General features: G+C 51.4%; 1 protein-coding gene across 27 annotated transcripts in view; it reads left to right on the forward strand.

Moving 5' to 3' along the window:
• RIMS1 (regulating synaptic membrane exocytosis 1) overlaps positions 1-16694 on the forward strand; it is a 286098-nt gene that overhangs the window by 205469 nt on the left and 63935 nt on the right. For 16 of the 27 annotated variants that reach the window (XM_068168700.1, XM_068168703.1, XM_068168711.1 and 13 more), the window contains 2 exons: positions 5213-5284; positions 7231-7343. In XM_068168700.1, coding sequence (XP_068024801.1) covers positions 5213-5284; positions 7231-7343 — 185 coding nt within the window. Of the gene's footprint in view, positions 1-3826; positions 3868-5212; positions 5285-7230; positions 7344-12983; positions 13014-16694 lie in introns of those variants that run through there. The other 11 variants (XM_068168690.1, XM_068168691.1, XM_068168698.1 and 8 more) reach the window with 2 other exon arrangements.

The raw sequence follows: 16694 nt of genomic DNA on the forward strand, positions 1-16694 counted from the left end.
AATCCATAATCATAGCAGAGATCAGTGAAAGGAGCTTTGCATCTGAGCACTGCCATACCTAACGCAGGTTTGTGAGCTGTTTGCTGTCAGCTGAAGTTTTGTGGGAGAGGCTGAAGGCATCTAATGCCTGTTAGCAACCACGATGCAGTACAGCTTCTGCAGGGGAGAGTCTGCTATGGGAAAGATGCTGAGCTGGAGAAACAGAAGTGCAGTTCCCTCAGTGGCATCAGGGCCTTGTGCTTGGGAATCTTCAGGTGGTCAGGTCACCAGACCCCAGGGATGCAGGCAGTGAGGAACATGGAAGGAGCTTAGGGTAACCTGAACCCTGATGATTGCTTTCATCCTCCCTCTCCTGGATTGAGAGAAGTCAGGAGCACGTTGGGCTCTTTGCATTGCATGGCTCTAACCCTCTCTGTAGAGCACCAGTCAGGGATGCAGTGATGCTTAACCTTTGTTAGCCACTCCAAATTGCCATTCATTCTGATTATTTCCCATGGCTGTAGCAGCTGGCCAGCACCACTCTGCTCTAGAATAGATGGAGTTAGGAATGATGGAACAGGTTGCCCAGGGAGGTGGTGGAGGCCCTGTCCCTGGAGACATTCAAGGTCAGGCTGGATGGGGCTCAGAGCAGCACAATCACAGAATGCAGGTTGGAAGGGGCCCCAAGGATCATCTGGTCCAACCTTTCTGGTAATAGTACAGTTGAAATGAGCTGGCCCAGCACCCTGTCAGGATGGGTCTGAAACCTGACCAGTGTAAGGGAATCCCTGCTTGCCTTGGGAGGTGATTCCGATGTCTGGCTGGGGACGTCCTTGCAGGGCAAGCTGGTCTAGATGGCTTCTGGAGGTCCCTTCCAACCCAGTGCTCTCTGTGATGCTGTGTGTTTGTGTGGATCTGACAGATGCTGCTGTGGGTGTCAGGGGATGAGTGTGATGGATCAGCAGGGGTAGCTAACTAACTGCTTTTCACAGCTGCCAAATCACATTTGCACAGATTAATTGACTCTGACAGATGTCATCTTGTTTTTCTTTTGAGTACATTTCAGATCTGGCTCACAAATTGTCCCAATTTGCATATGGGGTGCAATCAAGATCTGTTCCTGAATGCATTCCTTAAGCAGATTCCTCGTGCATCATTGCTAATTTGGACAATTTACATTCATTTCTGAAACACTTTTATACATAGACACCAGCTCTGGAGCCCTCAGCACAGCAAGGACCTGGAGCTGAGGGAGAGGCTGCAGAGGAGGCCAGGAGAATGCTGAGGGGCTTGGAGCAGCTCTGCTGCCAGGCCAGGCTGAGGGAGCTGGGGGTGTGCAGCCTGGAGAAGAGAAGGCTGCAGGCAGAGCTCAGAGCAGCCTGCCAGGAGCTGAAGGGGCTGCAAGAAGGCTGCAGAGAGACTGTTGGCAAAGGCCTGCAGGGCCAGCAGCAGGGCCAAGGGCTGCAGAGCAGAGCAGAGCAGCTTGAGCTTGGAGGTGAGGAAGAAGTTGTGCAGCAGGAGGGTGGTGGAAGCCTGGCCCAGGTTGCCCAGGGAGGTGGTTGAGGCTCCCTGCCTGGAGCTGTTGAAGGGGAGGCTGGAGAGGGCTGTGGGCAAGCTGCTGGAGTTGGGGCTGTCCCTGCTGGGTGCAGAGGCCTTGGGCTGGCTGAGCCTTGGAGGTGCCTCCCAACCTGGGTGGTTTTCTCACCCTATGATTTATAGTTGTGCATTTATTCATAACAGCAATGCCAGCAGAGGTCTTGGCAGAAGAGAAGGCTCCAGGGGGACCTTAGAGCAGCCTTCCAGTACTTGAAGTCATCCTCCAGGAAGGCTGCAGAGAGACCTTTTACAAGAGTGCCCACAGCTGGGCCAAGGGGAATTGGATTTAAAGTGAAGGAGAATAGGTTCAGGTTGGATCTTAGGAGGAAATTCTTCCCTAGGAGGGTGGCAGGACTCTGGAATGGGCTGTCCAGAGAGGCTGTGGCTGCCTCCTCCCTGGAGGTGTTCAAGGCCAGGTTGGATGGGGCCTTGAGCAACCTGGGCTGGTTGAGAGGTGTCCCTGCCCGTGGCAGGGGCTTGGAGCAGATGATCTCTGAGGTCTCTTCCAGCCTAGGCTGTTCTGTGGTTCTATGATCCATGAGAATTGCTGGCCAAAAGTCATCTTGAGGCAAGTTGTAGGGCAAGTGCCCTTCTGGTCTCTTCATGGAGAGGACTTGAGGTGTGCTGTGCACTGCCACTGGCAGAGACATTTGGCCTGGATCTCTGGAGGACAGGAAGCTGAGTGGAGACCTTCTTGCTCTCTACAGCTGCCTGGCAGGAGGTTGGAGCATGGTGGTTTCACAAAATGCTCTTGTGGCTTCCATTCTTTATTGCACCTTGGATTGTTGATTCTATACCCAAAGTGGCCTTGAATGGTCTGGGTGGACTCAGTGGCAAGGGAAAGGAGAGGAGAGCCTTCCTCAGCAGACCCTGCCCTAGAGCTCTTGGGTGATGTGTCTGACTGCATGTCTTCACCTTCCCTGCACGTGACCATCTCTCTGTTGCTGCTCACTTTGTCCCTGTCCACATCCATGTCCCCACACTTCCTGAAGAACAAGGATGCTGGCCTCTTGCATTCCAAAGCAGGACAGTGTAGACCACCCAAGTGCCAGACCTGGAGCAGCACAGAGGCATCCTTATTTCCTCACATCCTAGTTCCAAGTAAACGAGGTGCTGGGGATCTTGTGTCCTTCACATGCTCTGCATAACCCTCCCACACCTTTAGCTTTTCCCTCCTTTTATGTGCAAGTGTCTTTGTGCACGGGTTGTACATTTAGGAGGTAAATCTGAGCCTGACCTGAGTGTTCTTATCCCCAGTACTCTCTGTACATGGTATGTGAGGGTGAAATGAGGCCTAAATAGGCCCCTGCCAATGCCCACCCTGTGCCCAGGCTACGCCAGCACTGCCAGTGCTGCCGGAGCAGCACACAGGAAGGAAGTTGTGATTCTGAGCACATTTCTAGTGCCTGTTGCTCACAAAGAGGATACTCAGCTTGCCAGTGCTGTATGTCACTTGGTCACTCTGCACAGCAAAGCATCTCCTGCTCTCAGCTTTGCCATCCTAGTCCCTAAGTCAGCTTTTCCTCCACAGCAGATCAGGTCCCAGTCAAAGCAACTCACCAAAGGTTCAGGAGGCAAATGAGTCCCAGACCCCAGCAAACAGAAACGGAGGAGGACAGAATTCTGCTGCATCCAGGGGTTCTAACCATGGCTTGAAATTCTTTGTGAGCCTTCAGCTGCAGCTAAAGCTGCAGCATTGTTGTGCTTCCCTCTGTGCCCCCACCTTGTGTTTGTCCTGCTAAAGACAAAACAAAAATGGAAGTACTGAAAAAAGGACTCTGGGGAAATGGCTTGAGGAGGAAGAGGATGTTCATGTTTGCAGTCCAAGGCTGTGTAGTAAGGGAGCACAGGAGCCTGGAAAGCATCAGGGAATGAGCTCTGCTCGTGCACAAAGCCAGGTCTGCCTTGCTGCAGGGCCGTGCTTGGTGTGGAGCATGCTGCCACAGGAGAAGGCCCAGCAAATGCTGCAGTGGATGCAAGTCATGAAGTTTAGAATAGAATAGAATAGAATAGAATAGAATAGAATAGAATAGAACAGAACAGAACAGAACAGAACAAGCCAGGTTATCAAAGTCCACTCTGATTAAGTTCTTGGGGTGTAATTTGGTGTTCCAGCTGCTCAGGTACTTCCCAGTTCAGCCATTGGGTGAAATGCCACACAGTTTAAAAGGAAAATATTGTTTTAATCTATCTGTTTTGCCCACAGCAATTATTTTGTAGCTTCCTGTATGAACTGCATCAGCTGTATCAGTCCAAGTTTCTATCCATGCTTCTGACCGCTGTGAGAAGCAGGTTAGGGTTGGTGAACATGCCTGGGCCGCCAGTGGAGAACCTTCACCCCGTGGGTCTGACCATTCCTGACACACTCCAGGCACATTTCATTAGGGATAAAAAAAGTTATCAGAGGTTCAACATGGTAAACCCTAATTTGAATCTCCTCACATGACTGTGGGTAGAAAGGAAAAAGGTTTGAGCACACAAGACTTGCAGAGGTTTTAGTTATATCTCTAGCTATGTATCTGGGTCTCTATCTCTTTGTCTCTATATCTCTATGCCTATCTATCTCTACCTCTACCTCTATCTCTATCTCTATCTCTATCTCTATCTCTATCTCTATCTCTATCTCTATCTCTATCTCTATCTCTATCTCTATCTCTACCTCTACCTCTATCTCTATCTCTACCTCTATCTCTATCTCTACCTCTGTCTCTATCTCTATCTCTATCTCTGTCACTTTATCTATCATCTATCTGTCTATCTATCTATCTATCTATCTACCTACCTACCTACCTACCTACCTATCATCATCTCTATCTCCTCTCTGCCTATCTGTCTGCCTATCTAGTGCTGGAACACAATGGTGAAAGATGCTTTCCCTTTATTCTTACCTTTATTTCATCACATCACTCCTCGTTGCCCTTGTCTCCTATCAAAGAAACTGCTCAGACTGCCAGGGGTAGCCAATGCCTCACTACCCACTTCTCAGATCAATTCCATGAACTGTTCCTGCAAGGAAGGAGCCAAGGAATGTAATAAACTTCAGACTTTTTTGTGCTGAGCAGAGCAAAAGTCAGTGGAGTTGTTTGGAGCCATTCCTCTGCTGTAGCAAGCTTGCACATGATGAGAGTCTGTAACAGGCAGGTTTGTATTAGGCCTCTGACAGCACTGTTGAGATCTGAGCTGGTGCAGCACTGCTTTTGCTTTCCAAACTTAGGTGTTAAAGCCATTTTTAAGGGTTATATTTGAACAGTGCTTGCTGCAGTATTTGTTTTTCCCTTCTGATTAATGACTCAAGATGTCTCTGATAAATTAACTTGCTTCTGTCTCCTCTGCATTTCTTTGCCATGCTGTTATGAGTGCAAGTCCCACGAGAGGGTATTGCTTCTGATCAGATGCAGGCTGTGAATCAGGATTGGTGTTACCTCCCCTCTTTTGGTACCACATAACTTCTGCATCATCATCACCCTCAATCAAAGCTGATCTTAACTCTCCAGTTCACCAAACCTGTCCATGACCATAGTGTCACTTCTCCATCTGCCAACCCTTTCTGTTACTACCTTTATAGCACATGAGTAGATCATCTTCCTGCCTCTGTATTGCCCTTGGTTCATGCCTTCTCTGATGTGTCATTTCACAGGCAGCCCAGGAAGGCGGAAAGATACAGCAGCCAAAAGCAAACCAGGAAAGGCTCCGCGGCTGAAACAGAAAGGTAGGCTTGCTGACGGGTGAGCTCTGGCAGTCAGCCTGGTGGCAGCTTTTGGCATCTGCCTCTGAGGTGACTTCTGCAGTGGAGCACCTGTGGCAGTACCAAGAGCTATGTTGTTGTCATCTGCAGTGTTACTGTCATGGACTGAGCTGAATCTGTCATCATTGTATCTCTCTGATCAGCACTGCTGGCTGTGTTGCGCTCACCGTGGCACTGCTCCCATATCCTCTGTGCCCCCTCTTCACCATCCCAGTGGTAGTTCCTGCTGTTGAATTGGAGCAGCTCTGCAGTGTGAGAGTAGAGCTGGCTGTGCTCTGGCCTTCCACTGCTGTTTCGTTCTGTGTCCACATGGATATCACCCAAGCATTTTTGCTGAGCGCTGCCCAGGACGTGCCCTGCTGTGCAGACAGCTGCCAGGCTGGGAGAAAGGCACTCGGCTACCCAGCACCACCCCCACAAAGCATTCACTTAACCCTGCAGAGTATCTCTTTGACACCTTGGGGTAGTAGATACACAGTGATAGGCTGAGGAAGCTGGGGGGGTTCAGCCTGGAGAAGACTCCAGGGGGACCTCAGAGCTGCCTGAAGGGATCCTGCAGGATGGCTGAAAGGTGTAGAGTACCTGTGGTCATCCAGAGGAAAAATGCTCTCACTCTGTGGCACCTCAATACCATGCCTAGAGGCCAGGCACTTGGTATCATAGTATCCTGGTATCAGTCAGGGTTGGAAGGGACCACAAGGATCAGCCAATTCCAACCCCCCTGCCATGGGCAGGGACACCCCACACTAGATCAGCCTGGCCAGAGCCTCAGCCAGCCTGGCCTTAAACACCTCCAGGGACAGAGCCCCAACCACCTCCCTGGACAACCCATTCCAGGGCTTCACCACTCTCATGGGGAAGAACTTCCTCCTCCCCTCCAGCCTGAATCTCCCCACCTCCAGCTTCATTCCATTCCCCCTAGTCCTATCACTGCCTGAGATCCTGAGCAGTCCCTCCCCAGCCTTCCTGTAGCCCCCTGCAGATCCTGGAAGGCCACAATGAGGTCACCTGGGAGCCTTCTCTTCTCCAGACTGAACAGCCCCAACTCCTTCAGTCTGTCCTCACAGCAGAGCAGCTCCAGCCCTCTGCTCATCCTCCTGGCCCTGCTCTGGACACCTTCCAGCCCCTCCAGATCCCTCTTGCAATAGGGGCTCCAGAGCTGGAGGCAGGACTCCAGGTGGGGTCTCACCAGAGCTGAGTAGAGGGGGAGAATCACCTCCCTCGACCTGCTAGCCACACTTCTCCTGCTGCAGCCCAGGCTCTGGTTGGCTTTCTGGGCTGCAAGTGCACACTGAGAGCTCACTTGCTGTCCAGCTTTCTGTGGCCTTGTGCAGTTACTGCATCTGCACAGAAGTTAACAAATAGAAAGGTTGCAAATAAAATAGGAAAGTTACAAATAAATCATAAAGGCAGCAAATGTGAAGGTAACAAAACAAAAAGGTTGCAAATCATAAAGATTATAAATAAAATACAAAGATTATAAATAAAGGAGAAAATATTCTCCATCCCATACAACAGGCTAGAAATAAAGTGTAGAAGGTTAACCAAGCATGGAGGTGGATTTGGGGTTGCCCTCCTGCCCCAGGGCATGACCATGAATCATTCCTAGGGAGCTCCTTTCCAGTCAGTGGGTTTTGCCTGGCACAGTGTTTAGGAGCAGACCCCAGCAGCAAGGCTCAGGCAAATATTTCTGCACAGCTGCAGTAGTTAGAGAAATTAAGTGTGAGGCCTTTGAGGTCCCCTAGGTGCCCAGCCCTGTGTGTGTGCCCAGCCCTGTGTGTGTGCCCATGGTGTACACCCAGCGCAGCCTTCCTCAAACTCATCTTCAGCGTTCAGCACTCAGTGTGTGTTTAGGACAGAAACCCCTCTGCATTTGAGTGATTTCCCTCGTGTCTCACTTTCCTTTGCAGAATACACCACCAAGGAAGTCCCTCGCAGTCCCCTCCTGCAGACACAGCCTTCAGCAGCCGCAGGGGAAGGCAGCTCCCGCAGGTTCCTGTAAGGAGTGGCAGTATAGAGCAAGGTATCAAACCATGAGCTCCTGGCAGCTCAGACTCTTTCATTTCTTACCTTTCTTTGCCTAAAGTCTGCTTTGATAACCATGTGTTCAATGCTATCACTCTACAATACAGCAGCAGAAGAGCATGAAAGCACATTTGTGGTGTGGGAGACCCAGGAGAGTTTGGCCAGAGGATTACTACCCCTGGGTCAATGCCTTCGTTCTCTAGCACCCTTGGGTGTTTCTCTGCTCTTAGAGTCGTGTGCTGCTTTCCAACACACACCTTGGTGGTCCGCTAAAGAAGCCAGGGGCAAAGCTGCTGGTGGTGCTTTCACAGCCTGACTCCTTTCTTACCTCATGCTTTCTATTAATGGTTGTGCATCACTAACAGAGACCAAGAATAAACATCTCAAACCTGCCTTGCTTCTGGAGTTCAGTGAATGAGCAAATGGTCACCATGGGAAACAGGAGCGCACAGGGCATCAGCTCCTTCTCTCCTGAGAAGCAAACAAGCAGGCAAGGAGTGCTGCTGTGTGCTGAAACAAACAACAGCTACCAACCTAGAGCTCCTGGTTGTGGAGTATCTCTTTTCCATCCTCCTGTGACACAGGATGAAGATTGCTGTTCCCTTGTCCAGCGCCATGCTGCACAGAGTCTGAGCTGTTATGCTGCAGCGGCGTGGCCCAGTGGATAAGATTTGCACATCCAGATTCTCTTCTGTGTTTCAAAGGCTGTGTGCTCAGTGACTGCAAGGGGCAGCTGTGCTGGCCACGTGCTGCAAGGCCTCTCTTCTACATGGAAGTGCTTCTAGTAATGAAAGACTGTGGTGCTCGGTAGAGCTGTGGGCAGGTTGCTTTCCTGAATAGGTGATGCTGCTGGCCATGGCCCTCTGACCACGCTGCATTGCCACAGGGGTGTCTGTGTGATGGCCTCCATTAACGTGCAAGCACTTGGGATGAGGTTTCTGGGTTTGAGCTGTGCTGGCACACTGCACCTCCACTTCATACCTATCAACTCTGCATTTGTGTTTTAGGCATGTGTCGATGCTGAACGGTCCAGATCCTCACCCAAGTGGGACCTTTGCCTTCCAGCCCTCTGATTCTGTGCTGTAGTGAACCTAGGACTAAACCAGCATTTAAACCCTTTGCAAACTACTCTCACAGTTTCTGTTTCTGCATATTAGTAGGCTGGGGGCTTCCTAGGGACGTGCAACAAGTGCTGAGTTTCAGCCTTCTCCTGTGTTTGCCATTTCAGAGCGTGGTGCAACCAGCTTTCATTTCAGTCAGGTGGGCTTTCCTTTGCATACTTACCTGTCACCTCTCTGCTGGTCCTGGTCCTGGGTGTGCTGAGAGCACAGTGCTGGCGTGGAGCTTGCCAGAGGCACCGGGAACAAGTATGAAATGTGCCCTGAAGAGGAGTGGGGATGGGACCTGTGTGGAAGAGGACAGGGGAAATGGAAGTTGAGCAGAAGGCTGAGGCCACGCTAGGTGCAGCAAGCTGTTGCTGCTGTGGCAGCTAAGTGCAGCGGTGGGCAGCTGTGAAGCGCAGCTGTGGGCAGCTCTGAAGTGTAGCTGTGGGCAGCTGTGAAGCGCAGCTGTGGGCAGCTGTGAAGCGCAGCTGTGGGCAGCTCTGAAGTGTAGCTGTGGGCAGCTGTGAAGCGCAGCTGTGGGCAGCTGTGAAATGTAGCTGTGGGCAGCTCTGAAGTGCAGCTGTGGGCAGCTCTGAAGCGCAGCTGTGGGCAGCTGTGAAGCGCAGCTGTGGGCAGCTCTGAAGCGCAGCTGTGGGCAGCTGTGAAGTGCAGCTGCTTCCCTGAGCTCCCGTGGCCCCCTGTCGCTGATGTGCTTGCGTCTCATGCACCGAACGCCCCGGCAGGATGTGCGGTGCCCTTCCCTCCGCCGGGCACCATCCTGCCTCCGCCGGGCACCGTCCTGCCTCTGCCAGGCACCGTCCTGCCTCCGTCGGCACCATGTCCTGGGGCCCGGGGAGCGGGAGCCAAAGGGTCTGGCCTCTCTGCACAGCACTTTGGCTTTGGCTCAGGGCCCGGCTGGGCCTTTGGAGGGGAGGGTCTCTGCCTTCAGCCGTGTGTGATGCTTTGTTCCTGGGGGTGACTCCTGCGGAGAAGCATTCAGTGAGACAGAGCCTGTGGAATGTTTCTGAACCCTTTTGCCAACATCTTCTGACACAGAGCTGAGAGTGTGCATAGACTTTACACCACTGCAGGGGATGGCATCCAGTGAGGCTGTGGGACCACTGTCTTTGCTCTGAGTCACAGTATCAAATGCAAATGGCAGTTTCACCTCTTTGACCCCTGCCTGATGAGGACCAGGGTCACATGCAGCCACTAGAGGCAATCTGACTCTAATCCAAAGCATATCGAGGTCTGTGAAAGCTGTTCATTAGCTGTGCTGGGGAGTGAATTGTGTCCTTAGTGGTTGAAGTTCACAGTCATGCTGGGTGCGGGTGATGGCAAAACCTAGAGCAGTGTGCAGATGCTCCAGGGGGTGTTTCAGAATGCCATCTCTTACTCGATAAATGAAGCTGCTCTGTGGTGGTCGGTCCTGGCGTCCTGGGACTGGAGGCACTCCAGTAGGATACACCATGAGGGGTCATGGCTGGAGCAAAACTCTCCTTCTGTACTCTGTGTAAACTCTGGTGTGGCAAGTGCCTTGCATACACATCTGAACAGATACTCCTCTGAGTCCTTGTCTGGCTGACAACTCACAGTGCTTGCTGTAAGACCAAAAATAACTGAATGAATGTCTGTAGATCGGGGGTGGGGGGGTGGGGTGGGTGGGTGTTGCATATTCTGCATGGTAAGGAGGCATAGAAAAATCCAGTGAAATAATGTTGTTGCTCTTTAAACCTCTCATTATGCAACAAGTGAGAGTTAACCAAGGAGCAAGAGACTGCAGTGGTTGTCATGGTGGGGAACAGCGTCATGTTTGAGCTCTGAGCCCGTCTCTCTCAGTTGTATATCTTCATACCCTGCTGATAAGCCTTCCTGTAGGACTGGCAGTGCATCCATTTGGGCACTGGCTGCTTCAGAGCTTCAGATGTGGTGGTTTCCTTGTCCCTAGCAGACCTCTTGGCTTCTGCTCTGGTCAGCAATGTGAGGACCATAAAGTGTAGGCAGTTCCTAAAGGGCCTCAGCAAACAGACTTTGTCAGAACATCTCATGGGAGGGATTCTCACAGACAGGGCCAAAGTGGTGGTCCCTGTGGCGTCACAGAAATGGGATCGGTGCTTCTGATCAGGAATGGGGGGGGGGGGAATCTTAAATGTAGAGGACAAAAGTCCAACTTAAAGAGTAAAGCCTCGAAGCAGCAAGCAAGCAAGCAATCTTCTTGGTGCTGGTGTTCTGAAGGGGGCAGCAGCAGTGGGGCAGCAGCAGCGGGGGCAGCAGCAGTGGGGGCAGGTGGTGGTTGTCACTTGGAACAGTTCTCGTGTCTGTGTGCTGCAGTACACGAGACTGAGCACGGCCACAGCTGAGCCTGTAGGCTTCTGTGGGTTTCAGCTCCTGTGATTCTCACCTGCCCCCCTGTGCTGTTCCAGGCAGACCTGGCTGTGTTCTGTCCTTTGCAGCCCCAGCAGCAGCATTTCTGGAGGGCAAGGCACAATGGGATGTGATGGGATGTAAAGCTCCTGAGACCTCTGGCCATTGCCAGCTCGTGTGGTGCACTTGGGTGTGCTTCAGAGTCATCACCCTGCCTTACACTGCTCTCAGCAGCTGCTTTTTTATCATTAGTTCTTCGTTTTCACTGCTACTTGTATGAAAGGACCTGGCAACGTGCAGGTGGTGTGGCTGGGTGGCTAAGGCAGTGACATTCTAAGCCCTGGTAAGGGCAGTGGTGTGTTCTGAAGGTGTCGTGGTGTGCCAGGCACAGCTTTGCATCTGTGCCTTTTGTATTTCCCTCCTGTTTAAGTGGAGCTGTGCAGATCATTCTGAGCTGTGGGGATCCTGTGTCCACCACAACAACTTGGCTGTGTGGTTGCATGGTTCTGGAGTGATCCTTACCTATGAAGCATGCTTCTGTGATCTTCACTCAGCCTGTCCTCTGTGGCTGCAGCTGTCAAGCATCACAGGAGCTCTTGCTTGGAGATGGTATGAGAGGGGCAGTCTGCACTCGTGTGTGATGGGTGCTCTCTGTTCTCGTGAAGGCAATGGGCACAGCCTGAAGACCTGCAGCATCTCTCTACACATGTCTTTAGCTTAGTTGATGAATATTGGGGGTGCTCTTAGGAAATGTAGCAAATGAGTAAGAAAAACCATCCCATGCACTGTGAAATGTGTGAACCAGCAAGAGAAGTGTGCAGTGATTGTCAGCAGTGTGCAGATCATCTCTGAGAGCTCTCCCTCTGTATCTGCTCCTCTGTGGCTCTTCACAGCATGATTTCTTTCTCCTAGCGTCACCAATGCAGTTCTGTGTTCCAGGAGTCCTGTAATGAGAGTAAGGTTTGTGACAATCAGCAGCCTGTTGACCTCTCAAGAGTGAGCATCCCTGAACCAGTGTGCTTGGATGTGCTTCCAGGGGCAGCTGCTGGGCAGCAGCAGGCTGTGAGCAGTGACTTTAGAGAAGCAGGAGCGTGCCCAGCACCACCATCCCGTGTCAGAGGAGGCTGCATGAGTTTGTACACAGCCTGTGTGCAGGGTGAAGCGTGTGTGTGTGCTGCTGAGGGAGAGCTGTGGGCAAGACTCTCCTGGTACCAGGTGTATAAAGTTCATCTGTGTTAATTGCAGGCCTGTAATGGTAATCACAGCCCAGAGGGCTGAAGTTGTTTGGGTGTCCAGTGTCTAACAACCAAGAACCAGGATTTCACACAGACAGTCAGTGCCTTGCCCAGTGATACAGCTGAGCTGCAAATGCCTGTCAGGATCCAATCAGTTCAAGATCCTCAGGACCCAGCCAGTGGCTGGGTGGTGAAAGCTGTGGTGTACAGCTTCGCTGGGATGCCACCGCAGTGAGAGCGTGGCTCGGGTCACGGGCAAGGCCAAGCCCTGTCAGTTAAAGCCTTTCTTTCCCCTCACCCATCAGTATCAAGCTGGGGAGGCAAAAGAATCAGTCCATTTGGTTTCAGATGTTAGACTTGAAGCATTTTGGGGTTTTCTCCATGTTTCTGGTTTGATTTGGAAATTGGGAGGTGGCACTGCACGTTCTGAGGCAGCTTGTGGAACCTTTACTCCTGGTGGAGAGAGTTTCTTGGCTGACCCTTGCAGAGGAGTCCAAGCCTCAGGACCTTTGGTGTTGTCCTGAAAGGCTGATGTTCAACAGCCCAGTAGCCATTGGCTGCTGTGGGTTTGAGTTGACAGCTAACACATTTGTAGCACTCAAAACAAAGGCTTCTGGATCCAAAACTGGGCTACATGATTCAGGAGTGAGAGTGAGACTGCAACGTTTCTGTGTCCAAGTATGACAGTACTGCTCCAGAGGAGCACTCCAGGAGTCCACAATCTGCTTCTCAGTCACTTCATTGTTCCTGTTAATTTTGAGGGGAGCAGTCATAGGCTTTTTTCTTTGTCATGGTTTGTCATTTTGATTTCCCCACTGCTGGGGCACTGCCTGCTGGACATGCCATTGTCACCTCTAACACTTTTCCTTTATCTAACTTCCAATCTGCTGATTTCTTTTTCTGTTTCCATCACCCCCTGCATTTAATTCATTGAAGAGCAAGAGACTTTTAACTCTTCCACAAAAGGTAACTATTTATCTCATTGTTTTTTCACAACTGTTGGTACTGCCCTTGCTCTCCCTGTATTTGGTGTCACTGTGTTGGTGAGCAGTGTTTAATGGGTGAGGGGGTTGTTTCCCAAGCACTGCCCTTGCCCTCCCTCTCTCTGGTGTCACTCTGCCGGCAGTGTTTAAGGATGAGGAGGCTGTTTCCCAAACGCCCATTAGTTATCTGATGCCCCTCTCTGGAATCTGAAGACGGTTTCCCCTGTGATTTCTGATTCTCCCCCTGAAAGGCAGCGTGTTTGGGTTGAAGAGGAGCACTCATGGGATTTCATGTGGCTCAGAAGCTGCTCTGCTGAGTTAAACCTCACACAAAGACTAAGATGTTAGCTGAGGCAGTCCTGAGCTCTGCACCTCTGCAGCTGTGGCTCTTACATCTGGGCAGGATGCTTCACAGCTGTGGTAGTGAGAAGCTGAGGCTCCTGTATGTGCAGTATTTACAGTCTATACATAAATATACAGGAAAGAACCTAGCACAGAAAACCTGCCCCCACCCTCACCCCCGGTAGAGGAGGGCCCCCCAAACCCCTTTCCCCCTTCCTCCTCTTTCCCCAAAAAGGGTTAGAGAGAAAAGGAATTATGAAGGGCAATTCTGCTGGTTCAAAGTGTGTGTTAAGGGAAGGGAAGGAAAAGAATGAGTTTCTTATCGCATTAGCTGAAGGTCAGCTGCAGGCAGCACAGCAGAAAGAGAAGAGCTGTTCAGACCGACAAACAGACTGGGCTAAAACAGACTCAGAGTCACATTCCACTGACCTGCCAAGGAAATCCTCTAGAACTACCTTTCTTTTCCTTGTCACACCAAAACATTCAGCTAGAGTCTTTCAGCAGCTGACCCTTCTTAAAGGCACAGCCTCCAACTGCCACAATAGCCCTGAGCTTAGGAATGTGAGGAGAGCCAGAAACTGTCCTGTGTATGCAGAGAGTTCTGGAGAAGGAGCTGCCCAGCCCTTGGCAGCCAGAACGTTTGCCATGCTGTGAGGCAGGTTTCTAGGGGCAGACACACAGCGCTCACCCTCCTGGGAGCCCTCCCTGTCTGTGCTGGCAGCAGTGAGCCCAGGCAGCAGGCACCTGAGGCAGTGCCACGGTGTGAGAAGGGCAGGCTACCATGGCCCTGCCAAGACAGCATCGCAGAGAAGTCTTCTTCTTTGTTTCTCCTGAGAGCAGGCATCATCCCCAAATCACAATGAGGCTTGGAGAGAAAGAAATGGCGGGGGGGGGGGAATGAATCCTGTTAATGGTAACAGCAAACCACTGAGCTGTGTAGACTGCAGCACAGATGAACCTTCTCTGACCTCTTGAGCCTGGCACAGCTTGGGAAATGCTGCTCTGAACACAGGTTTGGGGTGGGGGTGAGGGGGTCAAAGTCAAACTGAGCTGGATCTCAATCAGAATATGTCCTACAACTCCTCAGCTCCCTGGCAAGGTGAATCCCCCTGCCCCATTCCTGCTTGCTTAGGTGGAAATGCAGCAGCAGTCCCACTGCCTGCAGGCTCCCACAGCCACACCAGCTCTGGGGGTGCTTGATGGCACTGGTGAGAAGGAAATCATCTCCTATACAGGGACTAGCAATCACAGGTTGTTCATCTGGAAGGTGATTTCCAGCCTGAACAATTCCAGGAGCCTAGGGTTTTGCCATGTTAAGGATGTACTATGGAGTGTCCTAGGAAAGTGCTAAAATGGTTGACTGTTACAAATCTTGTCTGTGATGGCAAAGAATTTCTTCAGTGTTTCATTTCTTTCAAGCAGAACAAAACAAATCAATCATGCCAGGGCCTCCTGAATGCCTTGCCCTGTGGTTTGGGCTGCAGTGGATGCTTCTCTGAATCACTTCACTTTAGACAGACAGACCAGGCCATGCCTGCAGCAGGTGTGTGAAAGGACTCATTCCCACAAGCTGTGGATGGACCTGGCCCAAGATTTGGGAGGGTACAGAAGATGATGGAACCTTTACATGCACAGGTTCCTCTGGCTCAAGGGAGCTAAGTGCAGGTGGAGCCTGGAGGAAGAAAAGAGCTGTGAGAGGAGCAGGAAGAAGTGGAGTGCTGGCAGTTCTGGGGGACTCTGAACAGCTTACACTGAGCTGACTCCCACCAGCAGTCACTGTTAACTGTGGCTTTCCCAGGGCAGAGCACGAGGTGAAAAGGCTGGACAGGAGGTGAATGGGAGGTGGGGACTGGGAGGGCTCACAGGGGTGACAAGAGATGTAGGTATAAGGAAAGGATATACTGCTGGTGTGAACACCACTCCCCAGATGAATCTGCCACAAACCCCCAAGCATCTGTTCCACTGCACCAATGGGAAGGCTGCACTGAAGCCCTCAGCAGATTACCAGAATGCTAACCTGGACTGCTGCCCAAACCCAGAGGTTTGCTCTCCTTTGCATTTGAAAAGCATGTGCTTGGTTTCTTGCTCTTTGCTTCTAAATGCAAGCTTCTGCTTGAAGCTCTTTGAGGTGGAGCTGAGTGTTGCATCAGTTAGTTCTGGTGGTTGTATTGGCTTCCTCCTGGAGGGAGCTGTTGAACTCAAGCTGGCCACCCTGCTTCTGCATGTGCTAGGAGATCCCAGCTGGCTTCCCAGCTTGGCACTCTGGCTTGGCCATGCCTCAGTTCTGATCTGAGAGGAGGTCCAGAGCTCTATCAGCTCCCATGGGAAGGAAACCCAAGCACCCAAGCTTTAAGGAGCCACAGCACCTTCTAGTCAGGGCCAGGGACCAGGGCTGCAGGGCAGGCTCAGACCCTCACTGTCTGCACATTGCAGCTGAGAACCTTTTCTGTGCAGAGGAGTGGTAGCAAGTTCTGTACCTTAGCAGCACACTGATTTCTCAGTCTAGCTAAGCTTGCATCTCCAAGCATTCATCTGCTCATGATCTCAGCATTTTGGTGTGGTGGTTTTCCATCTCTTAGTAAAGCTCCCTGTGGATTTTTAAAGCCATGAAGTTTGCCACCTGTGTGCCTATTGCCAAACTCATCCTAAAGGCTGAGCAGAAACAGCCCAGAGAGGCTCTGCCCTGTGTCTGCAATCCCTCACTGTGCTCCAGCACCAGTGTGAGTTCTCTGCTGTGACTCTGTGCAGCTCTCATGACTTCTGTCAGGATCCTTTTCACCAGCAGTGTGCTTGGAATGATAGTGCTCCAGAAGCACCAAACCTCATTCACCTCAGAGAAACTCAGTATCTGCCAGGCTCTGTGTTTGGTTCTGATGTTAAGAATGTGTTGTTCCTTCTGTAGGCACAAAGGTGTAGATTTACACACCTTGCCAACATTTCTCTTGTCCTTTCCTATTTGATGGATACCTAAAAGGAGGTTGTAAAGATCAGTCTCTTCTGCCTAGTGTCAGGTGAGAGGAAATGGCCTGAGGTTGTGCCAGGGGAGGCTTAGGTTGGAGGTTAGGAGAAATTTCTTTCCTGCCAGAGTGGCCAGGGACTGGCACAGGCTGCCCAGGGAGGTGGTGGAGTCCCCATCCCTGGGGGTGTTCAAGAAGTGTGTGGCCATGGCAGCGTGGGAGATGGTTTAGTGGCCATGGGGGTGCTGGGTTGATGGTCAGACTGGATGATCTCAGAGGGCTTTCCCAAGCAAAACACTGCTGTGACTCTAAGTTTCCACTGCAGAGCTATGTGCTGGAGCTACGTGTGAGGCAGGTCACTTGGG

Source organism: Melanerpes formicivorus, unplaced genomic scaffold, assembly GCF_026170545.1.
Source record: "Melanerpes formicivorus ecotype bairdi unplaced genomic scaffold, bMelFor1.0.p_v2 SCAF_155, whole genome shotgun sequence".
NCBI lineage: Eukaryota > Metazoa > Chordata > Aves > Piciformes > Picidae > Melanerpes > Melanerpes formicivorus.